Below are 22,929 nucleotides of genomic sequence, written 5' to 3'. Positions count from 1 at the left end.
TTTAAACCAGCAAATAATAGAGCCTACTAGACTGGAGAATACACTAGACCTCATCTTCACTAACAATGATGATCTGATAAGAAATGTCACCATATCAAAAACAATATACTCAGATCACAACATAATTGAGGTTCAGACATGTATGCGTGGAACACCAGACAGACATAATGAGACTAGTCACGAGGGAGCATTCACCAAATTCAACTTCAATAACAAAAACATAAAGTGGGACCAAGTAAACCAAGTCCTAACCGATATAAGCTGGGAAGATATACTAAGCAACACAGACCCCAACGTATGCCTAGAACAGATTAACTCGGTGGCACTCGATGTATGCACAAGGCTTATTCCTCTAAGAAAAAGGAGGAGTAGATGTAAAATAGAAAGAGATAGGCGCTCCCTTTACAGGCGACGGAAAAGAATAACAGAGCGGCTAAAAGAGGTCAATATATCTGAAATGCGTAGGGAGACACTGGTCAGAGAAATAGCAAGCATCGAACTTAAGCTAAAAGAATCCTTTAGGAGTCAGGAATCGCGGGAAGAACTAAAAGCCATAAATGAAATCGAAAGAAACCCAAAGTATTTCTTCTCCTATGCCAAATCAAAATCGAGAACAACGTCCAGTATTGGGCCCCTACTTAAACAAGATGGGTCCTACACAGATGACAGCAAGGAAATGAGTGAGCTACTCAAGTCCCAATATGACTCAGTTTTTAGCAAGCCGCTAACCAGACTGAGAGTCGAAGATCAAAATGAATTTTTTATGAGAGAGCCACAAAATTTGATTAACACAAGCCTATCCGATGTTATCCTGACGCCAAATGACTTCGAACAGGCGATAAATGACATGCCCATGCACTCTACCCCAGGGCCAGACTCATGGAACTCTGTGTTCATCAAGAACTGCAAGAAGCCCCTATCACGAGCCTTTTCCATCCTATGGAGAGGGAGCATGGACACGGGGGTCGTCCCACAGTTACTAAAAAACAACAGACATAGCCCCACTCCACAAAGGGGGCAGTAAAGCAACAGCAAAGAACTACAGACCAATAGCACTAACATCCCATATCATAAAAATCTTTGAAAGGGTCCTAAGAAGCAAGATCACCACCCATCTAGAAACCCATAAATTACACAACCCAGGGCAACATGGGTTTAGAACAGGTCGCTCCTCTCTGTCTCAACTATTGGATCACTACGACAAGATCCTAAATGCACTAGAAGACAAAAAGAATGCAGATGTAATATATACAGACTTTGCAAAAGCCTTCGACAAGTGTGACCATGGCGTAATAGCGCACAAAATGCGTGCTAAAGGAATAACAGGAAAAGTCGGTCGATGGATCTATAATTTCCTCACTAACAGAACACAGAGAGTAATCGTCAACAGAGTAAAGTCCGAGGCAGCTACGGTGAAAAGCTCTGTTCCACAAGGCACAGTACTCGCTCCCATCTTGTTCCTCATCCTCATATCCGACATAGACAAGGATGTCAGCCACAGCACCGTGACTTCCTTTGCAGATGACACCCGAATCTGCATGACAGTGTCTTCCATTGCAGACACTGCAAGGCTCCAGGCGGACATCAACCAAATCTTTCAGTGGGCTGCAGAAAACAATATGAAGTTCAACGATGAGAAATTTCAATTACTCAGATATGGTAAACATGAGGAAATTAAATCTTCATCAGAGTACAAAACAAATTCTGGCCACAAAATAGAGCGAAGCACCAACGTCAAAGACCTGGGAGTGATTATGTCGGAGGATCTCACCTTCAAGGACCATAACAGTGTATCAATCGCATCTGCTAGAAAAATGACAGGATGGATAATGAGAACCTTCAAAACTAGGGAGGCCAAGCCCATGATGACACTCTTCAGGTCACTTGTTCTATCTAGGCTGGAATATTGCTGCACACTAACAGCACCTTTCAAGGCAGGTGAAATTGCAGACCTAGAAAATGTACAGAGAACTTTCACGGCGCGCATAACGGAGATAAAACACTTCAATTACTGGGAGCGCCTGAGGTTCCTAAACCTGTATTCCCTGGAACGCAGGAGGGAGTGATACATGATTATATACACCTGGAAAATCCTAGAGGGACTAGTACCGAACTTGCACACGAAAATCACTCACTACGAAAGCAAAAGACTTGGCAGACGATGCACCATCCCCCCAATGAAAAGCAGGGGTGTCACTAGCACGTTAAGAGACCATACAATAAGTGTCAGGGGCCCGAGACTGTTCAACTGCCTCCCAGCACACATAAGGGGGATTACCAACAGACCCCTGGCAGTCTTCAAGCTGGCACTGGACAAGCACCTAAAGTCAGTTCCTGATCAGCCGGGCTGTGGCTCGTACGTTGGTTTGCGTGCAGCCAGCAGCAACAGCCTGGTTGATCAGGCTCTGATCCACCAGGAGGCCTGGTCACAGACCGGGCCGCGGGGGCGTTGACCCCCGGAACTCTCTCCAGGTAAACTCCAGGTAAATAGAGGTGGTGAAAATAGTAAGTTTACCAGTTATTATTTGTTATTTAAATTACAATACATATGGGACTCTATATATATATATATATATATATATATATATATATATATATATATATATATATATATATATATATATATATATATATATATATATATATATATATATATATATACATATAGTCCCATATGTATTGTAATTTGAATAACAAATAATAACTGGTAAACTTACTATTTTCACCACCTCTATTGAATTACTCCCACATAAAGTGGGAGTTCTCACAGTTGCTCTTTGCTGATGACACTGTGCTCTTGGGAGATTCTGAAGAGAAGTTGCAGAGATTGGTAGGGTATGCAAAAGAAGAAAATTAAAGGTGAATACAGGAAAGAGTAAGGTTATGAGGTTAACAAAAAGATTAGGTGATGAAAGATTGGATATCAGATTGGAGGGAGAGAGTATGGAGGAGGTGAATGTATTCAGATATTTGGGAGTGGACGTGTCAGCGGATGGGTCAATGAAAGATGAGGTGAATCAGAATTGATGAGGGGAAAAGGGTTAGTGGTGCACTTAGGAGTCTCTGGAGACAAAGAACTTTGTCCTTGGAGGCAAAGAGGGGAATGTATGAAAGTATAGTTTTACCAGTGCTCTTATATGGGTGTGAAGCATGGGTGATGAATGTTGCAGTGAGGAGAAGGCTGGAGGCAGTGGAGATGTCATGTCTGAGGGCAATGTGTGGTGTGAATATAATGCAGAGAATTCGTAGTTTGGAAGTTAGGAGGAGGTGCGGGATTACCAAAACTGTTGTCCAGAGGGCTGAGGAAGGGTTGTTGAAGTGGTTCGCACATGTAGAGAGAATGGAGCGAAACAGAATGACTTCAAGAGTGTATCAGTCTGTAGTGGAAGGAAGGCGGGGTAGGGGTCGGCCTAGGAAAGGTTGGAGGGAGGGGGTAAAGGAGGTTTTGTGTGCGAGGGGCTTGGACTTCCAGCAGGCATGCGTGAGCGTGTTTGATAGGAGTGAATGGAGACAAATGGTTTTTAATACTTGACGTGCTGTTGGAGTGTGAGCAAAGTAACATTTATGAAGGGGTTCAGGGAAACCGGCAGGGCGGAATTGAGTCCTGGAGATGGGAAGTACAGTGCCTGCACTCTGAAGGAGGGGTGTTAATGTTGCAGTTTAAAAACTGTAGTGTAAAGCACCTTTCTGGCAAGACAATGATGGAGTGAATGATGGTGAAAGTTTTTCTTTTTCGGGCCACCCTGCCTTGGCGGGAATCGGCCAGTGTGATAATATAAAAATATATATATAATATATATATATATATATATATATATATATATATATATATATATATATATATATATATATATATATATATATATATATATATATATATATATATATATGTATATATATATATATGTATATATATATATATATATATATATATATATATATATATATATATATATATATATATATATATATATATATATATATATATATATATATATATATATATATATATAAATATATATGTATATATTGCAGTTTTGGAAGATATATTTTGCCATTGAGTTATTTTAAAATGACAATATTAATATTAAGGTGTCCTAGAAAGCTAGTAAATAATGTATTTCGATCCCAACATAGAACGTGCCAGAGCCACCGTGCGCATGCGCCAGACCGGTCTCACTCCACGTCCGATTTACATCCTCAGTTGAAGGACGTCAATAAAATACTATCTTTGCCTTAAAAGTATCTCGCGAATTCGAAAAGGCCAGAATCATCTTTTAATTGCATTTAAGCAAGGCTCCTGGGTGTTTCACTCAGACTCCCAATCGTCGGTAGTTTCCATTATTATTATTTTGTCTTAAACGGAATCGGACAGTTGCCATCACTGAAACCAAAACTTAAGGAACATCCGACCACGATATTTGTGTGAATCGTATATTCATGATTCCCGAGAGGGATATGCTGGGCCATTAAGGAGACAGTAGGGAACTGGAGAGAGCCCTTATATAGACTGTGTTGGCCAGAGATCAGTGAGAGGAGGTCTAAATGGCTAAATTGGTGGGTGTTTATGAGGACGAGGCGGCGGTGAGGCTGGGCAGGAGACAACTTCCCCTCTCCGTCTATGACAACAAGATAGTGAGTATGGCAGCTTCCTCCTCCCAGGGGCTGGCCATTGCACCTTGGGGACTAGGCCAGGGGGTACGAAGGGTAGGAATGAGAGCAGGGGCGAGTAGAAGGAATGAAAGCAGAGGGGTGGAGGAAGAATGAAAGGCAGGGGAAAGGGCAAGATTAGGAGTAGGAATAAGGGCAAGGGAAGGTGTAGGAATAAGGGCAAGGGAAGGTGTAGGGATAAGGGCAAGGTTAGGAGTAGGAATAAGGACAAGGGAAGGTGTAGGAATAAGGGCAAGGAAAGGTGTAGGAATAAGGGCAAGGGAAGGTGTAGGGATAAGGGCAAGTTTAGGAGTAGGAATAAGGGCAAGGGACAGTGTAGGAATAAGGGCAAGGGAAGGTGTAGGAATAAGGGCAAGGGAAGGTGTAGGGATAAGGGCAAGGTTAGGAGTAGGAATAAGGACAAGGGAAGGTGTAGGAATAAGGGCAAGGAAAGGTGTAGGAATAAGGGCAAGGGAAGGTGTAGGGATAAGGGCAAGTTTAGGAGTAGGAATAAGGGCAAGGGCCAGTTGAGGAGTAGGAATAAGGGCAAGGGACAGTGTAGGAATAAGGGCAAGGGAAGGTGTAGGCATAAGGGCAAGGTTAGGAGTAGGAATAAAGACAAGGGAAGGTGTAGGAATAAGGGCAAGGGAAGGTGTAGGGATAAGGGCAAGGTTAGGAGTAGGAATAAGGACAAGGGAAGGTGTAAGAATAAGGGCAAGGGAAGGTGTAGGAATAAGGGCAAGGGAAGGTGTAGGAATAAGGACAAGAGAAGGTGTAGGAATAAGGGCAAGGGAAGGTGTAGGAATAAGGGCAAGGGAAGGTGTAGGAATAAGTGCAAGGGAAGGTGTAGGAATAAGGGCAAGGGAAGGTGTAGGGATAAGGGCAAGGTTAGGAGTAGGAATAAGGACAAGGGAAGGTGTAGGAATAAGGACAAGGGAAGGTGTAGGAATAAGGGCAAGGGAAGGTGTAGGGATAATGGCAAGGTTAGGAGTAGGAATAAGGACAAGGGAAGGTGTAGGGACAAGGGCAAGGTGAGGTGTAGGAATAAGGGCAAGGGAAGGTGTAGGAATAAGGGCAAGGGAAGGTGTAGGAATAAGGGCAAGGGAAGGTGTAGGGATAAGGGAAAGGTTAGGAGTAGGAATAAGGACAAGGTAAGGTGTAGGGATAAGGGCAAGGTGAGGTGTAGGAATAAGGGCAAGGGAAGGTGTAGGAATAAGGGCAAGGGAAGGTGTAGGAATAAGGGCAAGGGGAGGTGTAGGGATAAGGGCAAGGGGAGGTGTAGGGATAAGGGCAAGGGGAGGTGTAGGGATAAGGGCAAGGGGAGGTGTAGGAATAAGGGCAAGGGGAGGTGTAGGAATAAGGACAAGGGAAGGTGTAGGAATAAGGGAAAGGGAAGGTGTAGGGATAAGGGCAAGGTTGGGAGTAGGAATAAGGGCAAGGGAAGGTGTAGGAATAAGGGCAGTGGGAGGTGTAGGAATAAGGGCAAGGGAAGGTGTAGGGATAAGGGCAAGTTTAGGAGTAGGAATAGTGTAGGGATAAAGGCAAGGGAAGGTGTTGGAATGAGGACAAGGGAAGGTGTAGGGATAAGGGCAAGGTTGGGAGTAGGAATAAGGGCAAGGGAAGGTGTAGGCATAAGGGCAAGGTTAGGAGTAGGAATAAGGGCAAGGGAAGGTGTAGGAATAAGGGCAAGGGAAGGTGTAGGAATAAGGGCAAGGGAAGGTGTAGGGATAAGGGCAAGGTTAGGAGTAGGAATAAGAGCAAGGGAAGGTGTAGGGATAAAGGCAAGGGAAGGTGTTGGAATGAGGACAAGGGAAGGTGTAGGGATAAGGGCAAGGTTGGGAGTAGGAATAAGGGCAAGGGAAGGTGTAGGAATAAGGGCAATGGGAGGTGTAGGAATAAGGGCAAGGGAAGGTGTAGGGATAAGGGCAAGTTTAGGAGTAGGAATAAGGGCAAGGGACAGTGTAGGAATAAGGGCAAGGGAAGGTGTAGGCATAAGGGCAAGGTTAGGAGTAGGAATAAGGGCAAGGGAAGGTGTAGGAATAAGGGCAAGGGAAGGTGTAGGAATAAGGGCAAGGGAAGGTGTAGGGATAAGGGCAAAGTTAGGAGTAGGAATAAGGGCAAGGGAAGGTGTAGGAATAAGGGCAAGGGAAGGTGTAGGGATAAGGGCAAAGTTAGGAGTAGGAATAAGGGCAAGGGAAGGTGTAGGAATAAGGGCAAAGTTAGGAGTAGGAATAAGGGCAAGGGAAGGTGTAGGGATAAGGGCAAGGAAGGATGTAGGAATAAGGGCAACAGAAGGTTAGGGATAAGGGCAAGGAAAGATGTAGGAATAAGGGCAAGGTTAGGAGTAGGAATAAGGGCAAGGGAAGGTGTAGGGATAAAGGCAAGGGAAGGTGTTGGAATGAGGACAAGGGAAGGTGTAGAAATAAGGGCAAGGGAAGGAGTAGGAATGAGGGCAGGGGGTAAAGAGCAGGAATGAGAGCAGTGGGTAAGGAGCAGGAGTGAGGGCAGGGGGTAAGGAGCAGGAATGAGGGCAGGGGGTAAGGAGCAGGAATGAGGGCAGGGGGTAAAGAGTAGGGATGAGGTGCAGAAATTGGGAACAAAAGTATGGATCATGAATGAGGGAGGGGAGGGGAGCAGGAATTAAGGTAGGTATGATGAATAAAATGAGGTTAGGGGTAAGTAGCAGGTATGAGTAAGATAATATTTTCTTTGGATTTTGAACCTGGAGGGTTAGCCACTGAGGATAAGATATAAGATAACCCAGTAAAGTTAGTGCATCATTGGGGACTATCTATTTCCATTGGGGTCCTTCTGTCTCGTCCCCCCAGGATGCGACCCACACTGGTTGACTAACACCAGGGTGCCTGCTTACTAGTAGGTAAACAGGGACAGGAGATATAAGGAAATATGCCCAATGTTTCCACCCATGCCAGGGATCGAACCATGGACACTCTGTATGTGAGCAGTAGGAGTGAGCGCAAAGGGTATGGAGTAGAAATAAGGGAAAGGGGTTATGGATCAGGAATAGCAACAAGGGTTATGGAGCAGGAATAAGGGCAGTGAGTGAGCCACAATTTGTAGCCATATAACAATGTTAGCCAGTGCTGTTAAAATTCCAAACTAGCCTACAAAGAAACAACCTACTAAAAACATCTATTTCTATGAAAACTGATGTTTACGTCAATGAGTGCCTTACCAAAACAAGACAAAACCTCCTTTATCGACTAAGAAAATTACGCTATGCCCAAAAAATCTACCAGTGCTTTGTGAGGGACGGAAAAATCGCAGTTAGGAAACAGCCCACTGGGAAGAGATACTTCATCTCTACAGAACATGACCTAAAAACATTCCTAAGTGAGGCTGGACTAACAGAATCAGAGTAAAGTGCAGATAGTGGCACCCTCTGTAATTAGTATTTTACTACATGTAAACCACACAATAACCAAATTCTGTAAACTCAGCATTGTAATCCTTATAGAGAATAAACTTTTGAATTTGAATTTGAATGATTTGTCTTGTTTTTTAATTCTACTCAACATCGTAACAAAACCAATGCATACATGCACTAATTACACTAATAAAGGACAGGAATGAAGTAATTATTTGTAATATGATATTTTAAATTGAAGTTTATTACCATAGTTATATTTATCATCAGTATTCACTTCTCAGCCTCGGGACAGGATGCCCGCAGTTTTTCTGGGGAATTTGTAACTACTGGTCTTTCCTTTGACATCTTGATCAGCCTTAATGTTAATAAAGGACTTTTAATCCAAGGAATTTGAGCTACTTTCCCCTTCCTTGGATAAAACTTGATTAATTCCCATTCACCTTACACTTTCTCTTGTATATAATAATATTGCACTTGAAAAGAGAAAGAATTTCCATTTATCTATCCTGCTTTGTAATTTGGCAAAGTTAAAATTATTGCCTCATACTGCATGTCTGACTACCTCTATTTGCTATTTTTGAAGTGCTAAACCCATGTGGGTGATTCAGCATGAGGAGTAGCAGAGGCTTTATCCTCTGTCCACCATCTGTGTGTGTGAAGAGTTCTCACCCTTGTTGCACCCAGGTTGTCTTGGAAAATGAGCAAATTTTTTCATGGTAATTTTTGTTTGCATTAATTTTTTTTCTGATGTAAAAAGATATTTATTTTGGTGTGGTCTTCTTGCTTGAATATACTTTAAGGCATAATTACTCTATTTATATATTTAAGGCATATTTTATACTATTTGGTTGTATATTTAGTTTCTGAAGGAATGATGATAAATGCAGTTCTGTGAGACAGTATTTTATGTGTCATGCATGTTTCTAGCTTGATTTGGTTGATAGCATCCTCAGCTCTCACACTGAGAAACTGAGGATCGCTCCGCAGCATAGGTGAAATGTTGGACATGTTTCCTTACACCTGCTGCCCCTGTTCACCTAGCAGTAAGTAGGTACAGGCTCTAAGTAGACTGGGTTGCACTCTCTGGGTGATGGGTCACACTGGGGGAGAAGATTAAAGAACCCCAATGAACAAAACCCAAAATTTGGTCATCCCAAAAATCTTGGATATTATTCTAACTCCACAAGTCTCTGAAGAGGCAATTAATGACATGCCCATGCACTCTGCCTCAGGCCCAGACTTGTGGAACTCCGTGTTCATCAAGAATTGCAAGAAGCCCCTATTGCATGCCTTCAGCATTTTATGGAGAGGGAACATGGACACAGGGGTCATCCCACACACACTAAAAACAACAGACATAGCCCCACTCCACAAAGGTGGCAGTAAAGCAGTTGCAAAGAACTACAGACTGATAACACTAACATCCCAACCACCTAGATACCCATCAGTTACACACCCCAGGGCAACACGGGTTTAGAGCAGGTCGCTCCTGCCTGTCCCAGCTACTGGACCACTATGACAAGGTCCTGGATTCTGTAGAGGATAAACAAAATATAGATGTAGTATACACAGACTTTGCAAAAGCTTTCGACAAGAGTGACCATGGTGTAATAGCACACAAAATGCGGGATAAAGGATTAACGGGAAAAGTTGGTAGATGGATCTACAACTTCCTGACAAATAGAACACAAAGAGTAATAGTAAACAGAGTAAAGTCCCAGGGAGCCATGGTAAAAAGCTCTGTTCCACAAGGCACAGTACTTGCTCCCATTCTATTCCTCATCCTCATTTCTGACATAGACAGAGATGTAAGCCATAGCTCTGTGTTTTCCTTTGCGGATGACACCTGGATCACCATGGCAGTGACCTTCATCGAAGACACCGGGAAACTCCAAGCGGACATCAACCAAATCTTTGAATTGGCCATTCAAAGCAATATGAAGTTCAATGAGGAGAAATTTCAACTATTCAGATATGGAAAACTTGAAAAAATTAAAAATGTGTCAGGGTACACCACAAATTCTAACCATACAATAGAGTGGAAATGCAATGTGAAGGATCTGGGAGTGATGATGTCAGAGAATCTCGCCGTCAAAAACCATAACAATATTTCTACCTCATCGGCTGGGAAAATGATAGGATGGATAATGAGAAACTTTAAAACTAGGGATGCCAAGCCCATGATGATTCTCTTCAAATCACTTGTGCTCTCTAGGCTGGAAAACTGCTGTACACTAACAGCTCCCTTCAAGGCTGGCGACATTGCAGACCTGGAGAGTGTACAAAGAACTTTCACGACACACACAAGTGCGATAAGGCACCTAAACTACTGGGAATGGTTGAAGGTCCTTGATCTGTATTCCCTCGAGCGCAGGTGAGAGAGATATACATGATAATATACACTTGGAAGGCCCTGGAGGGATTGGTACCAAACCTGCACACGAAAATCACTCCATATGAAGGCAAAAGACTCGGCAGGAGATGCAACATTCCCCCGATGAAAAGCAGGGTGCCACGAGTACACTGAGAAACAACACAATAAGTGTCCGGGGCCCAAAACTGTTCAGTTGCCTCCCAGCATACATAAGGGGGATTACCAATAGACCCCTGGCTGTCTTCAAGAAGGCACTGGACAGGCACCTAAAGTCAGTACCTGACCAACCGGGCTGTGGTTCGTACGTCAGCTTGCGTGCGGCCAGCACAAACAGCTTGGTTGATCAGTCCCTGATCCACCATGAGGCCTGGTCTCAGACTGGACCATGGGGGCATTGACCCCAGAAACCCTCTCCAGGTAAACTCCAGGTAAACAGTCCCCAAAGCTGCACAAACTTTTAACCCACTGGGTTAAAGCTCCAAGCAAAATCTTATTAAATTATATTGTTTCATCTTTCATATACATATACAGTACAGTACTGTATAAGCATACAGTGGCGACATGGAAATTTAACCAGGAACTCGAAATAGTCATTTGCTATAATCACATTTCTATGGAGGTTAGAGTGTTCTGAATCTTTATTACTTACAAGTACTGTACACTGGTTTACTATACATTTATTCTTTGAACAAACTGACCGTATCCCACCGTAGTAATATATACAGGAGAAGAGGTTACTAGCCCCTTGCTCCTGGCATTTTAGTCGCCTCTTACGACATGCATGGCTTACGGAGGAAGAATTCTCTTCCACACTCCCGTGGAGATAAGCAGAAATAAACGAGAACAAGAATTAGTAAGAGAATAGAAGAAAACCCAGAAGGGTGTGTGGGTATATGTATGCTTGTACATGCATGTGTGGTGTGACCTAAGTGTAAGTAGAAGTAGCAAGATGTACCTGAAACCTTGCATGTGTATGAGACAGAAAAAAGACACCAGCAATCCTACCATCATTTAAAACAATTACAGGCTTACATCTCACACTCACTTGGCAGAATGGTAGTACCTCCCTGGGCAGTTGCTGTCTATCAACCTACTACCTAGGACTATACATATATATTTTCTACAAATACTAATAGCCTTTTTAAAGCGCTAAGGAAAAAAAGGAATAATAGTGTTTGATCCAGTTTTTCGTTTTCTATCTTTTTTCTAATGGGCTGCAGTTCTCAGCTAAGCATGACCCTTCAAGGGGTGGCATGATGCTGAGGAAGGGTTCTTGATTTAAGGAATTGTAGCTACCCTCCTTTTCATTGGATCGAACCCAATTGATTCTCATTTCCCAGGTGCTGTATGACCCTTATGAGTTTAATGCTTCACATTAAAATAATTATAATATTTGAAGCTAGAAACCATCGATTATTAAAAGTGCTACAAAATATCATCCAGTTTTTGTAAATGTATAATTTAGTTGTGCTGTATAAGATAAGATAAGATTTCGTTCGGATTTTTAACCCTGGAGGGTTAGCCACCCAGGATAACCCAAGAAAGTCAGTGCGTCATCGAGGACTGTCTAACTTATTACATGTATAATCCTCCGGGTTTAGCGCTTCCCCCTTGATTATAATAATAATAATAATTTAGTTGTGACTGTCTCTCACTTGCATCAGCAACACTGCTCAGTCATATGTTAGGGAGTGTCAAACAGTGCTATATGTTTAGAGCTCACTTTTTATTACAATAATAGAGTGTTGAGCAGAGTGCCAGGTGGTCCATGTGTATATGAGGTCTCTAAAGATCCTTTAATGCCAAGTTGTCTTGGACTAGGATGGGTTTTGCACATTTTCGTGATGGGTTCAAAATGGTTTATTGCTGCCTTGCTAGCAAAGAAAGTTTAGATCCAAGGATTTTTACCTTCTGTTAGTAAGTAAATTTATTCAGGTACAGGTACACATAAATACAGTTATATAAATTATCATACATAGCAGCATATGTGTAGATTGCCCTTGATAACCCAAAAAAGTCAGAACATTATGGAGAAAAAAGTTTTCAGAGTACTTTATATATATACTGTACATAGTAAATCCAGGTTAGGGCAATTTTTTTTATGTTTTGTTTTATGTGAATATATTATATACTTAAATATTGAATCAATGTAGATTTAAGAATATAGGCACCTTTACATTTTATGTAATGTATATGCAGTCACAAATGTGTGCGCGCACACGTGCACATGCATGCGCGTGCACACACACACACACACACACACACACACACACACACACACACACACACACACACACACACACACACACACACACACACACACACACACACACACACACAATGAAGAGGCGGGGCCAGGAGCTTGGACTCGACCCCTGCAACCTCAACTAGGTGAGTACAACTAGGTGAGTACGTACACACACACACACACACACACACACACACACACACACACACACACACACACACACACACACACACACACACACACACACACACACACACACACACACCTAGCCAAGCACGTGAAGAAACTAGAGAAAGTGCAAAGGTTTGCAACAAGACTAGTCCCAGAGCTAAGAGGTATGTCCTACGAGGAGAGGTTAAGGGAAATCAACTTGACGACACTGGAGGACAGGAGAGATAGGGGGGACATGATAACGACATACAAAATACTGAGAGGAATTGACAAGGTGGACAAAGACAGGATGTTCCAGAGATTGGACACAGTAACAAGGGGACACAGTTGGAAGCTGAAGAGACAGATGAATCACAGGGATGTTAGGAAGTATTTCTTCAGCCACAGAGTAGTCAGTAAGTGGAATAGTTTGGGAAGCGATGTAGTGGAGGCAGGATCCATACATAGCTTTAAGCAGAGGTATGATAAAGCTCACGGCTCAGGGAGAGTGACCTAGTAGCGATCAGTGAAGAGGCGGGGCCAGGAGCTCGGACTCGACCCCCGCAACCTCAACTAGGTGAGTACACACACACACACACACACACACACACACACACACACACACACACACACACACACACACACACACACACACACACACACACACACACACACACACACACGGGGGGAGGGGGGACAGACGGACGACGACCCTGTACATTGTGTATGTTAAGCCTATATTGGAGTATGCAGCACCAGTTTAGAATCCATACCTAGCCAAGCATGTAACAGAACTAGAGAAAGTGCAAAGGTTTGCAACAAGACTAGTCCTGGAGCTAAGGGGCATGTCCTACAAGGATAGGTTAAGGGAAATCAACCTGACAATACTGGAGGACAGGAGAGATAGGGGAATATGATAACACCATATAAAATACTGAGAGGAATTGACAAGGTGGACAGAGACAGGATGTTCCAGAGATGAGAGAGAGCAACAAGAGGTCACAGTTGTAAGTTGAAGACTCGGATGAATCACAGTGATGTTAGGAAGTATTTCTTCAGTCACAGAGTTGTTAGGAAGTGGAATTGTCTGGGAAGTGATGTAGTGGAGGCAGAATCCATACATAGCTTTAAGAAGAGGTATGATAAAACTCATGGAGCGGGAAGAGTGACTTAGTAGCAGCCGGTGAAGAGGCGGGGCCAGGAGCTGTGACTCGACCCCTGCAACCACAATTAGGTGAGTACAACTAGGTGAGTACACACATGCACATTCACATATGTACATGCACAACTTATGTATGTGATTGTTTGTATGTTTAATTCCAGAATGTACTCCAGTTTTGCTAAAAAAAAAAAAATGGTTATGTGATCTGGTTTACAATTTTTTTTTACAGAGTATCAGAACACAGCTACTGAAAATTATTTATATTAAACATTGCACAGCAGATATTTGCTGGACAGACTAAATTTCATGCTTGTTTTTTATAAGGAAGTAAAAATTTATAGGTCATGTATCCCTTAGTCATATTTTATTTATTTCTTTTCCTACATTTTCCCAAGTACATTTTACATGTTTCTTTTTATGCAGATGACAATGCAACTGGGGGAATCATGTGATGGCTGTGATTTTCCTGGAGGCACTACAAAGCGACGATGTGATGATTCCTTCACACGGCAGTATAATGCCTTGAGTAAGGAGGAGGTTGTGGCTGCGCTGATGGTGCCCTCAAAAGTACTCTTCACAAGGCTAGCTCAGACTGTGGCATGTGTTGGCTGTCGGAGAAGGTTAGTGACTCCAGTGGGTAGATCTTTTTTTACAGTGTCTGCTGTTGGGTTTGTGTGTTCTGGTAATTGTGGGTTATGAAAAAATCTTTTAGTAGCTAACACAGTAATAAAGTGGCTGCAGTGGGTAATATTTTTTGTAATGTATATTAGGTAGATATTTCCAGGAGGAATACCTTTTGGTTTTGTCCTGTTTATTTCCTTTTTCTTTTTTTGTAGCCAAACAGTATATTGAATCTCTTTATCAGATTTTTTTTTTTACCACAAGGAAGGAAACAAATTTGTCATCACTCATTCAATTGCTATCTTTATAGAAGTGTTTGAATGTCACAAAGCTGCAACATCCCTACCCATCTTCAATGCAGGCACTACCTGTACTTCCCACCACCAGAACTTAAGTGTGGCTAACGTTTATGTATCCTCATAAAACAAAGTGGTATAGCCCTCTAGTAGCTGTTTTGAGAAGAGGCACCATGACCTTAGTTTCCCTTCTGTAGCTGCATATAGGTAATAACACTTTGCTTTATATCAGTTGAAAGTGCTTTGCCAGAGCCATATTTTCTTAGACTTGAAGTTTTTCATTACTTTTTGAATGTTATTTCATAAATGGCTTAAGAAGAATCACTTTGAAATATATGTTAGTCTTCCTTAGGTTACTGGTAGATACATATACCTTGAATATATCATATACTTACTGTACTGTATGTACTCTTCATCTTTGTAGACCTCATATTGGCTGTATTTGGAACCTCTTTATTTTTTTATTGAGGGTTTTTATTTTATATCACTTAAAAAATAGCTCTAAAATTTGTATGTTTTTTGCCGTAATGTCATATATAGTACTACTGTGCTAACCTAGATATTGTTGGACAGCTCTCTTCTTTGAAGTGTAGAGCTTCTTATAAACCTTTTATACACTGGTGACTGTCCTCATTACTGCGATGTGTGTTTGCACTAAGGTCATGTTCCTCTATCATGGCCAGCCCTATTTCTAAATGTTAAAAAACTTGACAAAATTTAAGACTTATACCTGAGATGCCTAAACATTATCATCTTCCACTTTGGTACAGTAGTTCTTTCAACCTATAGTTGCATAAGATTCTTATTGGAGATCTCCTTTCCTTGGGATTCAAGCATCTGCTCAACAACATCTTGTTTTAAACTCCTCAAAAACAAGGTGCCTTCCCATGGCCATAACTTTCTTTTGGACGTCACCAACAGACTCCTCAAACCCTAGGAAGTCTGCTGGCTGTGTGGTGGGTGGACTGCCGAGACAAAACAGATGGAGACGCACATGGAGTGACTGAGCGAGCATATTGTGGAGCATTGAGAATGAGTGAAACCTTGGGTCATAAATATAAAACAAGCGTAAAGACTGATCAGCGTTACAAGGAGCGGCATAACGAAAGGACCTCCTGTTCATTTCTGTCATTTCTTAATGTTGACAGGTTTGTGGGTTGGGACATGTTACGGGTTGATTCCATGTTTTTCCTTTTTTCCATGGCCTTCCAACACTTGTTAATAATTTAGTCCTTTTGTGCTTATTTTTTAGTTTTATAAGGAACCATATTATGCCTCCTTCAAACATACAGTACAGCATTATGGATGTTTTCATATTCAGACTGTATTTGATTTGCAGTACTTTATACTGTATTACTGTATTTTTTTATTCTTAATAAAATTTAGTTTCTCTTAAGTACTGTTTTAATTGTGTATCTCACTCTTCTAAAGTGCAGCCCATCTTGTTTGTACATATATTTTCTTATGTCATAGCTTGCTATGGACTACCATATATATTTTCCTCAATGGTATATGATTCTTTTACGTAATGGAGTTTTAGTTCATACAATTAAAATATCTTTTGTGATGGAGGGTGTTATATTTTCTCCTTTTTGTTTATTTTGCACTGAATGCCTGAAGGATACTTCCGAGGGTCATTGCCCCCCCCTCTGTGGCCTTGTCTCAGACCTGGCTGCCCAGAGGCTCAAGGCCTGATCAAATAGGCTTTTACTGCTGGCCACATGCAGTCCTATGTGCTAACCACAGCCCGGCTGGTCAGGCACTGATTTGAGGAACTTGTCCAGTTCCCTCTTGAAGACTGCCAGAGATTTGTTGGTAATTCCCCATATTCATGGAGGGAGGGTGTTGAAGAGTCAGGAACATGTGACAGTCATCAGTTCTGTCCTAGTGTACTTGTTATGCCCTACTTTTTAGTGGAGGTACAGTAGAACCACTGTATTCAAACTTAATTCATTCCAGAAGGCTGTTCGAGTGCCAATCTGTTCGAGTACCGAATGAATTTTTTCCAACTAATTTTCTTTTTGGTTGGCTGTTATCACTAATCTTCTTAGACCCCATGGTGATTTATTTGTACAAATAATATAAAAACACCAAAAAATGCGAAGAAACACAAAATAGTTTACAGTGAAGTTCTGGCAGGTCTTGTTTGTTTGGTTGAGTGCTGAGCAAACAGTCGACTATCAAGCGATTTTTTTTACTGGACAAAGCGTTCGAATACTGAATTGTTTGAGTAAGGAGCTGTTCAAGTACAGAGATTCCACTGGATTTTGCATTGTTTGCCAAATGTCTTGTTGTCAATATGAAGTGAATTCACTGTTAAGATTTGGAACTTGTCCTCCAGGATTTTCCAGGTATAAATTATAATATACCTTTCTTGCCTATGTTCCAAGGAATACAGTTGAAGAAACTTCAAGTGTTCCCAGGAGTTTATATGCTTGATTGAGTGTAAACAAGCAGTGAAAGTTCTCTGTACATTTTCTAGCTCGGCAATCTCACATGCTTGAAGGGGATTCATTAGTATACATCAGTATTACAGCCTGTAGAAAATGTGATTTAAAGAGGATCATCATTGGCTCTGCATCTCGTCTTGAAAATTTAGTTATCCATCCTATCATTTTCCTTGTGTTAGCAGTGACAACATGGTTGTGATCCTTGGATGTGAGATCTTCCAACATCATTACTCCTAAGTCTTGCATGTGGGACTTTTGCTCTATTGAACGATTGTCCTGCACTTCATTACAGTATTTCCTCCAATTTTCCTTGGCAGAGCAGTTGAAACTTGTTCTTTTTAAATTTTATATTGGGTCACCCTGCCTTGGTGGAAGATGGCGAACATGTTAAAACATTGTTGTCCGAGGCCCACTGGAAGTTTTTATTTATATTCTGTGGATCATTGACCCAGTAGTCCGCTTTCAGACCAAGCCTCGTTGATTTGAAAGAAAATATTACTGTAGTCAAAATGCACATGGGTAAGTTATGGTTTTTGTATGCTGAATGTAAGTAGAAGTTTGTAAAATATGAAGTACTGTACTGTCATCATATATTCATGAGATTGAATAGAAAGACCAGCTTTTGTGCCAGAATGCACTTACATTCTTTGACAAGATTACAAACACTCAGGCTGGTTGCTGTCTTCCTCAGTTATAGAATTGAAAAAAAAACAATAATTTTACCATCCCTCATATACAGTTTAGGGCATTTATTAAAGAAAATGTTTTGTCATGAGTAGCTTCTTCAGTCAAAATACAGACTAAAAAAAACAAGATGCACTGTATATATGGTGATGGGAGCTAGGTGACAAAGCAGTAGTTGTAGTAGTAATAGCATCTGTAATAGAAGTGCTAGTAATAGTAGTAATGATAATAGAAATGATAATAGCTGTAGTAATAGTAGTGGTAATAGTAACTAATAATAGTAACAATAGTATCAGTGATAAAGCTATTAGTGAGGGGTTTGGCTGGAAAGAAGGACCTACCAGTATAGGCCAGTAGGCCAGCAGTAGTGCTCCATTATACAGTAGGACCCACTTGTATGGCAGGTTAGGTGCAGGCTACCGCTGGAAAACGGACATCGCCGTAAAGCAGATTGCCATTTTTTCTACTTACATATGCATATAAATTCCTTAATATGTGTTAGTTTACATTACCATATATTAAGCTAACAGTAGAACTAGGCATTAAAAACAATAAAAAGTAAAATACACACACAGTACATTAATTACTTATCTTAAAATATTTGTAGTCTTAACCCTTTGAGGGTCGACAGGCCCTCTCCGAAACTCGTTCTCAGGGTCGGCCAAATTTAAAAAAAAAAAAATTATTTTCTCTTATGAAAAGATAGAGAATCTTTTCCCGATCATAAAGACACCAAAAGTTTGAAATTTGATAGAAAACTTACGGAATTATGCTCTCGCAAAGTTAGCGGTCTCGGCGATGTTTACGCATCGGCGATTTTGCCCACTTTGAGCCCCATTTTCGGCCAATTTCACTGTACTAGTCGACAAAAAACATGAATATTTCGCTAGAACTCCATTTTTTTCTATCGAATGGGTGCAAGAAACCACTCATTTATGAAATTCAACTATCCAGTACAGTGGTCAGAATTTAGCAATTTTGCCAATTTCACACAAATTTCAAAAGATGCCAATTTCCGAATAGGGTCCAGAATAAACAAGAAAGACATTCCTGGCACTAAAATGACATTTCCTCTAGTCATTAGTCATGTCTCAAGGCCCCTCTTATATTCTTTTGCTTTCCACTTTGAATTTTTATTTTCACAAAAAAATATAAGATTTACTGTTATGCAGACAACTGCATTAGTGTAAAAAATGGTATAAATATTATTGGTGCACTTGTGGAAGAATATTAGACTCACCAGTTGACGTGTATTGCACGCTTGGCACGATTTGTTTACTTTTGAAGTTTGGTAAAAATCGAACATTTCTGCTACTTTGAGCTCAATTTCAAGGCACCTTTCTTTGTAAAACCAGTCAAAATCATCTCAATTTCTGTAATATGTCTTCCATTCTATAAAATGAGACCAAGAAAACTAGAATACAACAATAAATACCATACGAAAATACACTGCAAAGTCGCTGATTTATTAAAAAAAAATGGTCAAAGTTTTTTTTTTCTTATTATGCACTGTGTGCTGCAGGATTTTTTTTAGACTGTGCACACTGACCACATAGACCTATTCTTTCATATGAAAGCCTACCAGCTTTCTCCCACTAGATTTGAGGCCGCTAGAATTTATGAGTACTAGTACGTCAAAAACCCCTATGCGTAAGACGTACTAGTACGACGAAAACCCTCAAAGGGTTAATGTTAGATGAAAGATGAGTATTGTAAAAATGTCAGGTGTGTGGTAGCTCCTGGAGTATACCTGGAGAGAGTTTCAGGGGTCAATGCCTCTGCAGCCCAGTCTGAGACCAGGCCTCATGATGGATCAGGGTCTGATCAACCAGGCTGTTACTGCTGGCCACATGCAAACTGACGTACAAACCACAGCCCACTCACCTGGCTACCACACCTAAACATAATATACGACATTTAAAGCACCCCAGAGCGATAAAATGTCTATACAGTACATTTGTTACTTACCGTAAAGTGTTTGTAGTCTTAATGTAGGGTGAGAGGTGAGTATTTATTGTAAAAAAAGTCACGTGTAGTAGCTCCCACACCATACCCTCATGAAATATATGACACCAAGAATGTAAACAAGCAGACGAATGCGTAAGAGGAGTGACTTGGTCAGACGCATATTAACCCTTAAATGGTCCAAACGTATATGTACGTTTTTTCAACATTTGAAAGTATGTAAAAAAATTTACATCATCTTTTTTTTTTTTCATTTGAAAATGTGTAAAAAAACAGATCTACTTTTGGAGCACTACGGATTTGAACGTCAATCTATTTGGACCGTTTAAGGGTTAATACATCTCCACTTTATTTATTTATTTATTTATTTATTTAGTAATTTAAGCATACATACAGAGGTACAAAAAATACAGGTAAGAGCAGCATGCCAAAGCCACTTATATGCATAGCATTACGGGCTGGCTTAAAATTAACTTAAGATTAACTAAGCAATGATGAAATCAGTGATAAAACATTATTGTAAACAGATAACTATGAAGCACAAATGAGTATTACAAAGACAGGTCATATGGTTGCATGCATTGCTGTACATTCAGTCGAATGGAGTATTCTGTTAGGTAGTGTATTTAAAAAAATAACAAAGTTAGATTGGGTCCTAGGTTTAACATTTGTGTGATATAATTGTGAGTAACATATAGGATATACAATTTATAAGGTTCAGTTATTCAGTATTTATTTGGTTTTGAGTGAGTAAGTGATCTTTGAGAAGAGACTTGAATTTATAAACAGGTAGTGTTTCTTTTATATTTACAGGTAATGAATTCCAGATTTTTGGGCCTTTTATGTGCATTGAGTTTTTGCATAGCGTGAGATGGACACGAGGAACATCAAAGAGTGATCTGTGCCTTGTGTTATGGTCATGTGTTCTGTTGAGGTTGGCAAGATGTTTGAGGGGAGGGTTAATATCAGAGTTAAGTGTTCTATGTATGTAATAGGTGTAGTAATAAGTATGGATGTTTTGTATGGTGAGTAGGTTGAGTGTTTTGAATATTGGTGGAGTGTGTTGCCTGTAGTGAGAATTTGTTATCATTCTAACTGCAGCCTTTTGTTGGGTAATTAGTGGTCTGAGATGGTTAATTGTTGTTGAGCCCCATGCACAAATTCCATAGGTGAGATAGGGGTAAATAAGAGAGTGATAAAGGGCCAGGAGGGCTGACTGTGGAACATAGTACCGTATCTTCGATAGTATGCCTACAGTCTTGGAAATTTTCTTAGAAATTTGTTGTATATGTGTATGAAATTTGAGTCTATTATCAAGGTGGATTCCTAAGAATTTTCCCTCTGTTAGCTTTGTGATAGGTGATCTGTTTATCTTTATGTTAAGAGGTACATCTGTAGCTCTGTTACCAAACTGAATGAAGTAGGTTTTGTCAATGTTTAGTGTAAGTTTGTTAGTCCTCATCCAGGTAGATATTTTCTGTAATTCGGTATTTACAGTATTGGCTAGCGTAACTGGGCTCGGGTGAGAGAAGACGTATGTAGTGTCATCTGCAAAAAGTGTGGGTTTGAGTAATTGCGAAGCATTTGGTAGGTCATTTATGTATAGGAGAAAGAGAAGAGGGCCAAGGACACTTCCCTGTGGGACACCAACTGTAATTGGTTGAGCGGAAGAGCTTGCCCCATTTGCATACACATATTGGCTTCTGTTGCTGAGGTATGACTTGAGGTAGTTGAGGGAGTGCCCTCTAATACCATAGTGTGACAATTTTACGTGGAGCAAGTCATGGTCAACTGTATCAAAAGCTTTACGTAAGTCGATGAAGATCCCCAGTGGGACTTCTTTTTTCTCTATTGCAGTGTATATATGTTCTAGCATGTGTATAATAGCATCATTAGTATTTTTATTAGGCCTGAATTCAAATTGGCAGGGGTTGAGAATGTTTTGGGAGATGAGGTAGGAGTAGATTCGTTTATGAATTAATTTTTCGAAGATTTTTGAGAGAGGGTGTAAATTGGATATTGGCCTATAGTTATTCAACTCTGTTTGGTCTCCTCCTTTATGGATCGGGGTGACCCTTGCTATTTTGAGAGCTGTAGGGAAGGTGGAGGATTCAATGGATTTGTTAAAGAGTGTTGCAATGATTGGTGATAGTACTTGAGACACTTTTTTGTATATAAAGGGTGGTAAGGTATTTAAATCTCCTGCCTTGTTTTTTAGTGTGTTGATAATAAGGGAGACTTCGTATGGGTTAGTCGGAGCTAGGAACAGTGTGTTCGGGTAGTTGCCAGTGAGGTAGTCATTTGGTGGGGTATCTGAGCTTGGGATTTTATTGGCAAGGTTTTGTCCTATAGTGGAGAAGAAATCATTGAGTCTGTTTGCTGTTTCTGTTGGTGGGAGTTGGGGTTCATCTGATTTTGCTAATTTTATTTCGCTATTTCGTGATATCTTTTTTGTTCCCAGAATTTCTGATAGGGTCTTCCAGGTCTTTTTTATATCACCTCGTAAGTTGGATAATCTGTTCTCATAATACAGTTTTTTTGCCCTTCTTATCAGGCTGGTTAGGATTGACGAGTAACGTTTTGTTTGGTCTCTGGTTATGTGACCCATTCTGTACTGTTTTTCATATCGGTGTTTTGTATTTATGGATTTGAGAATGCTGGGTGTTAGCCAGGGACTGTTCAGTCTCTTAGCTGTCATCTGTTTAGTTTTTTTAGGGCAGTGCTTGTTATAGAGGTATTGGGTCTTTTTTAGAAAATTATTAAAACATTCGTCAATATCTGTATAGATTTCTAGCTCAGTGTGCCAGTCAATGTTTGTTACTGCTGTTGTGAAGTTATTAATGGCTGCCTCATTGTGAAGTCTGAAGGTGACTTTAGTAGTGTCTTGGGGTATTTTACCAAGAGTTGTTATGAGGAAAGTAGGGTAGTGGTCTGTGGT

The 22,929-nt window shown here is 40.7% G+C and overlaps 1 protein-coding gene across 3 annotated transcripts in view; it reads left to right on the top strand.

Annotated features, from left to right (window-relative positions):
- The first annotated feature begins 4,327 nt into the window (after positions 1-4,327).
- Positions 4,328-22,929, top strand: part of LOC128699152 (gametogenetin-binding protein 2) — a 100,169-nt gene continuing 81,567 nt past the window's right edge. For 2 of the 3 annotated variants that reach the window (XM_070096657.1, XM_070096656.1), the window contains exons 1-2: positions 4,328-4,635; positions 14,399-14,595. In XM_070096657.1, coding sequence (XP_069952758.1) covers positions 4,546-4,635; positions 14,399-14,595 — 287 coding nt within the window. In that variant the 5' untranslated portion in view covers positions 4,328-4,545. The remainder of the gene's footprint in view (positions 4,636-14,398; positions 14,596-22,929) is intronic. The other variant, XM_070096658.1, reaches the window with a different exon arrangement.

Source organism: Cherax quadricarinatus, chromosome 54 (assembly GCF_038502225.1).
Source record: "Cherax quadricarinatus isolate ZL_2023a chromosome 54, ASM3850222v1, whole genome shotgun sequence".
NCBI lineage: Eukaryota > Metazoa > Arthropoda > Malacostraca > Decapoda > Parastacidae > Cherax > Cherax quadricarinatus.
The sequence above is the reverse complement of the archived record's forward strand: the minus strand, read 5'-3'. Positions and strand labels throughout refer to the sequence as shown.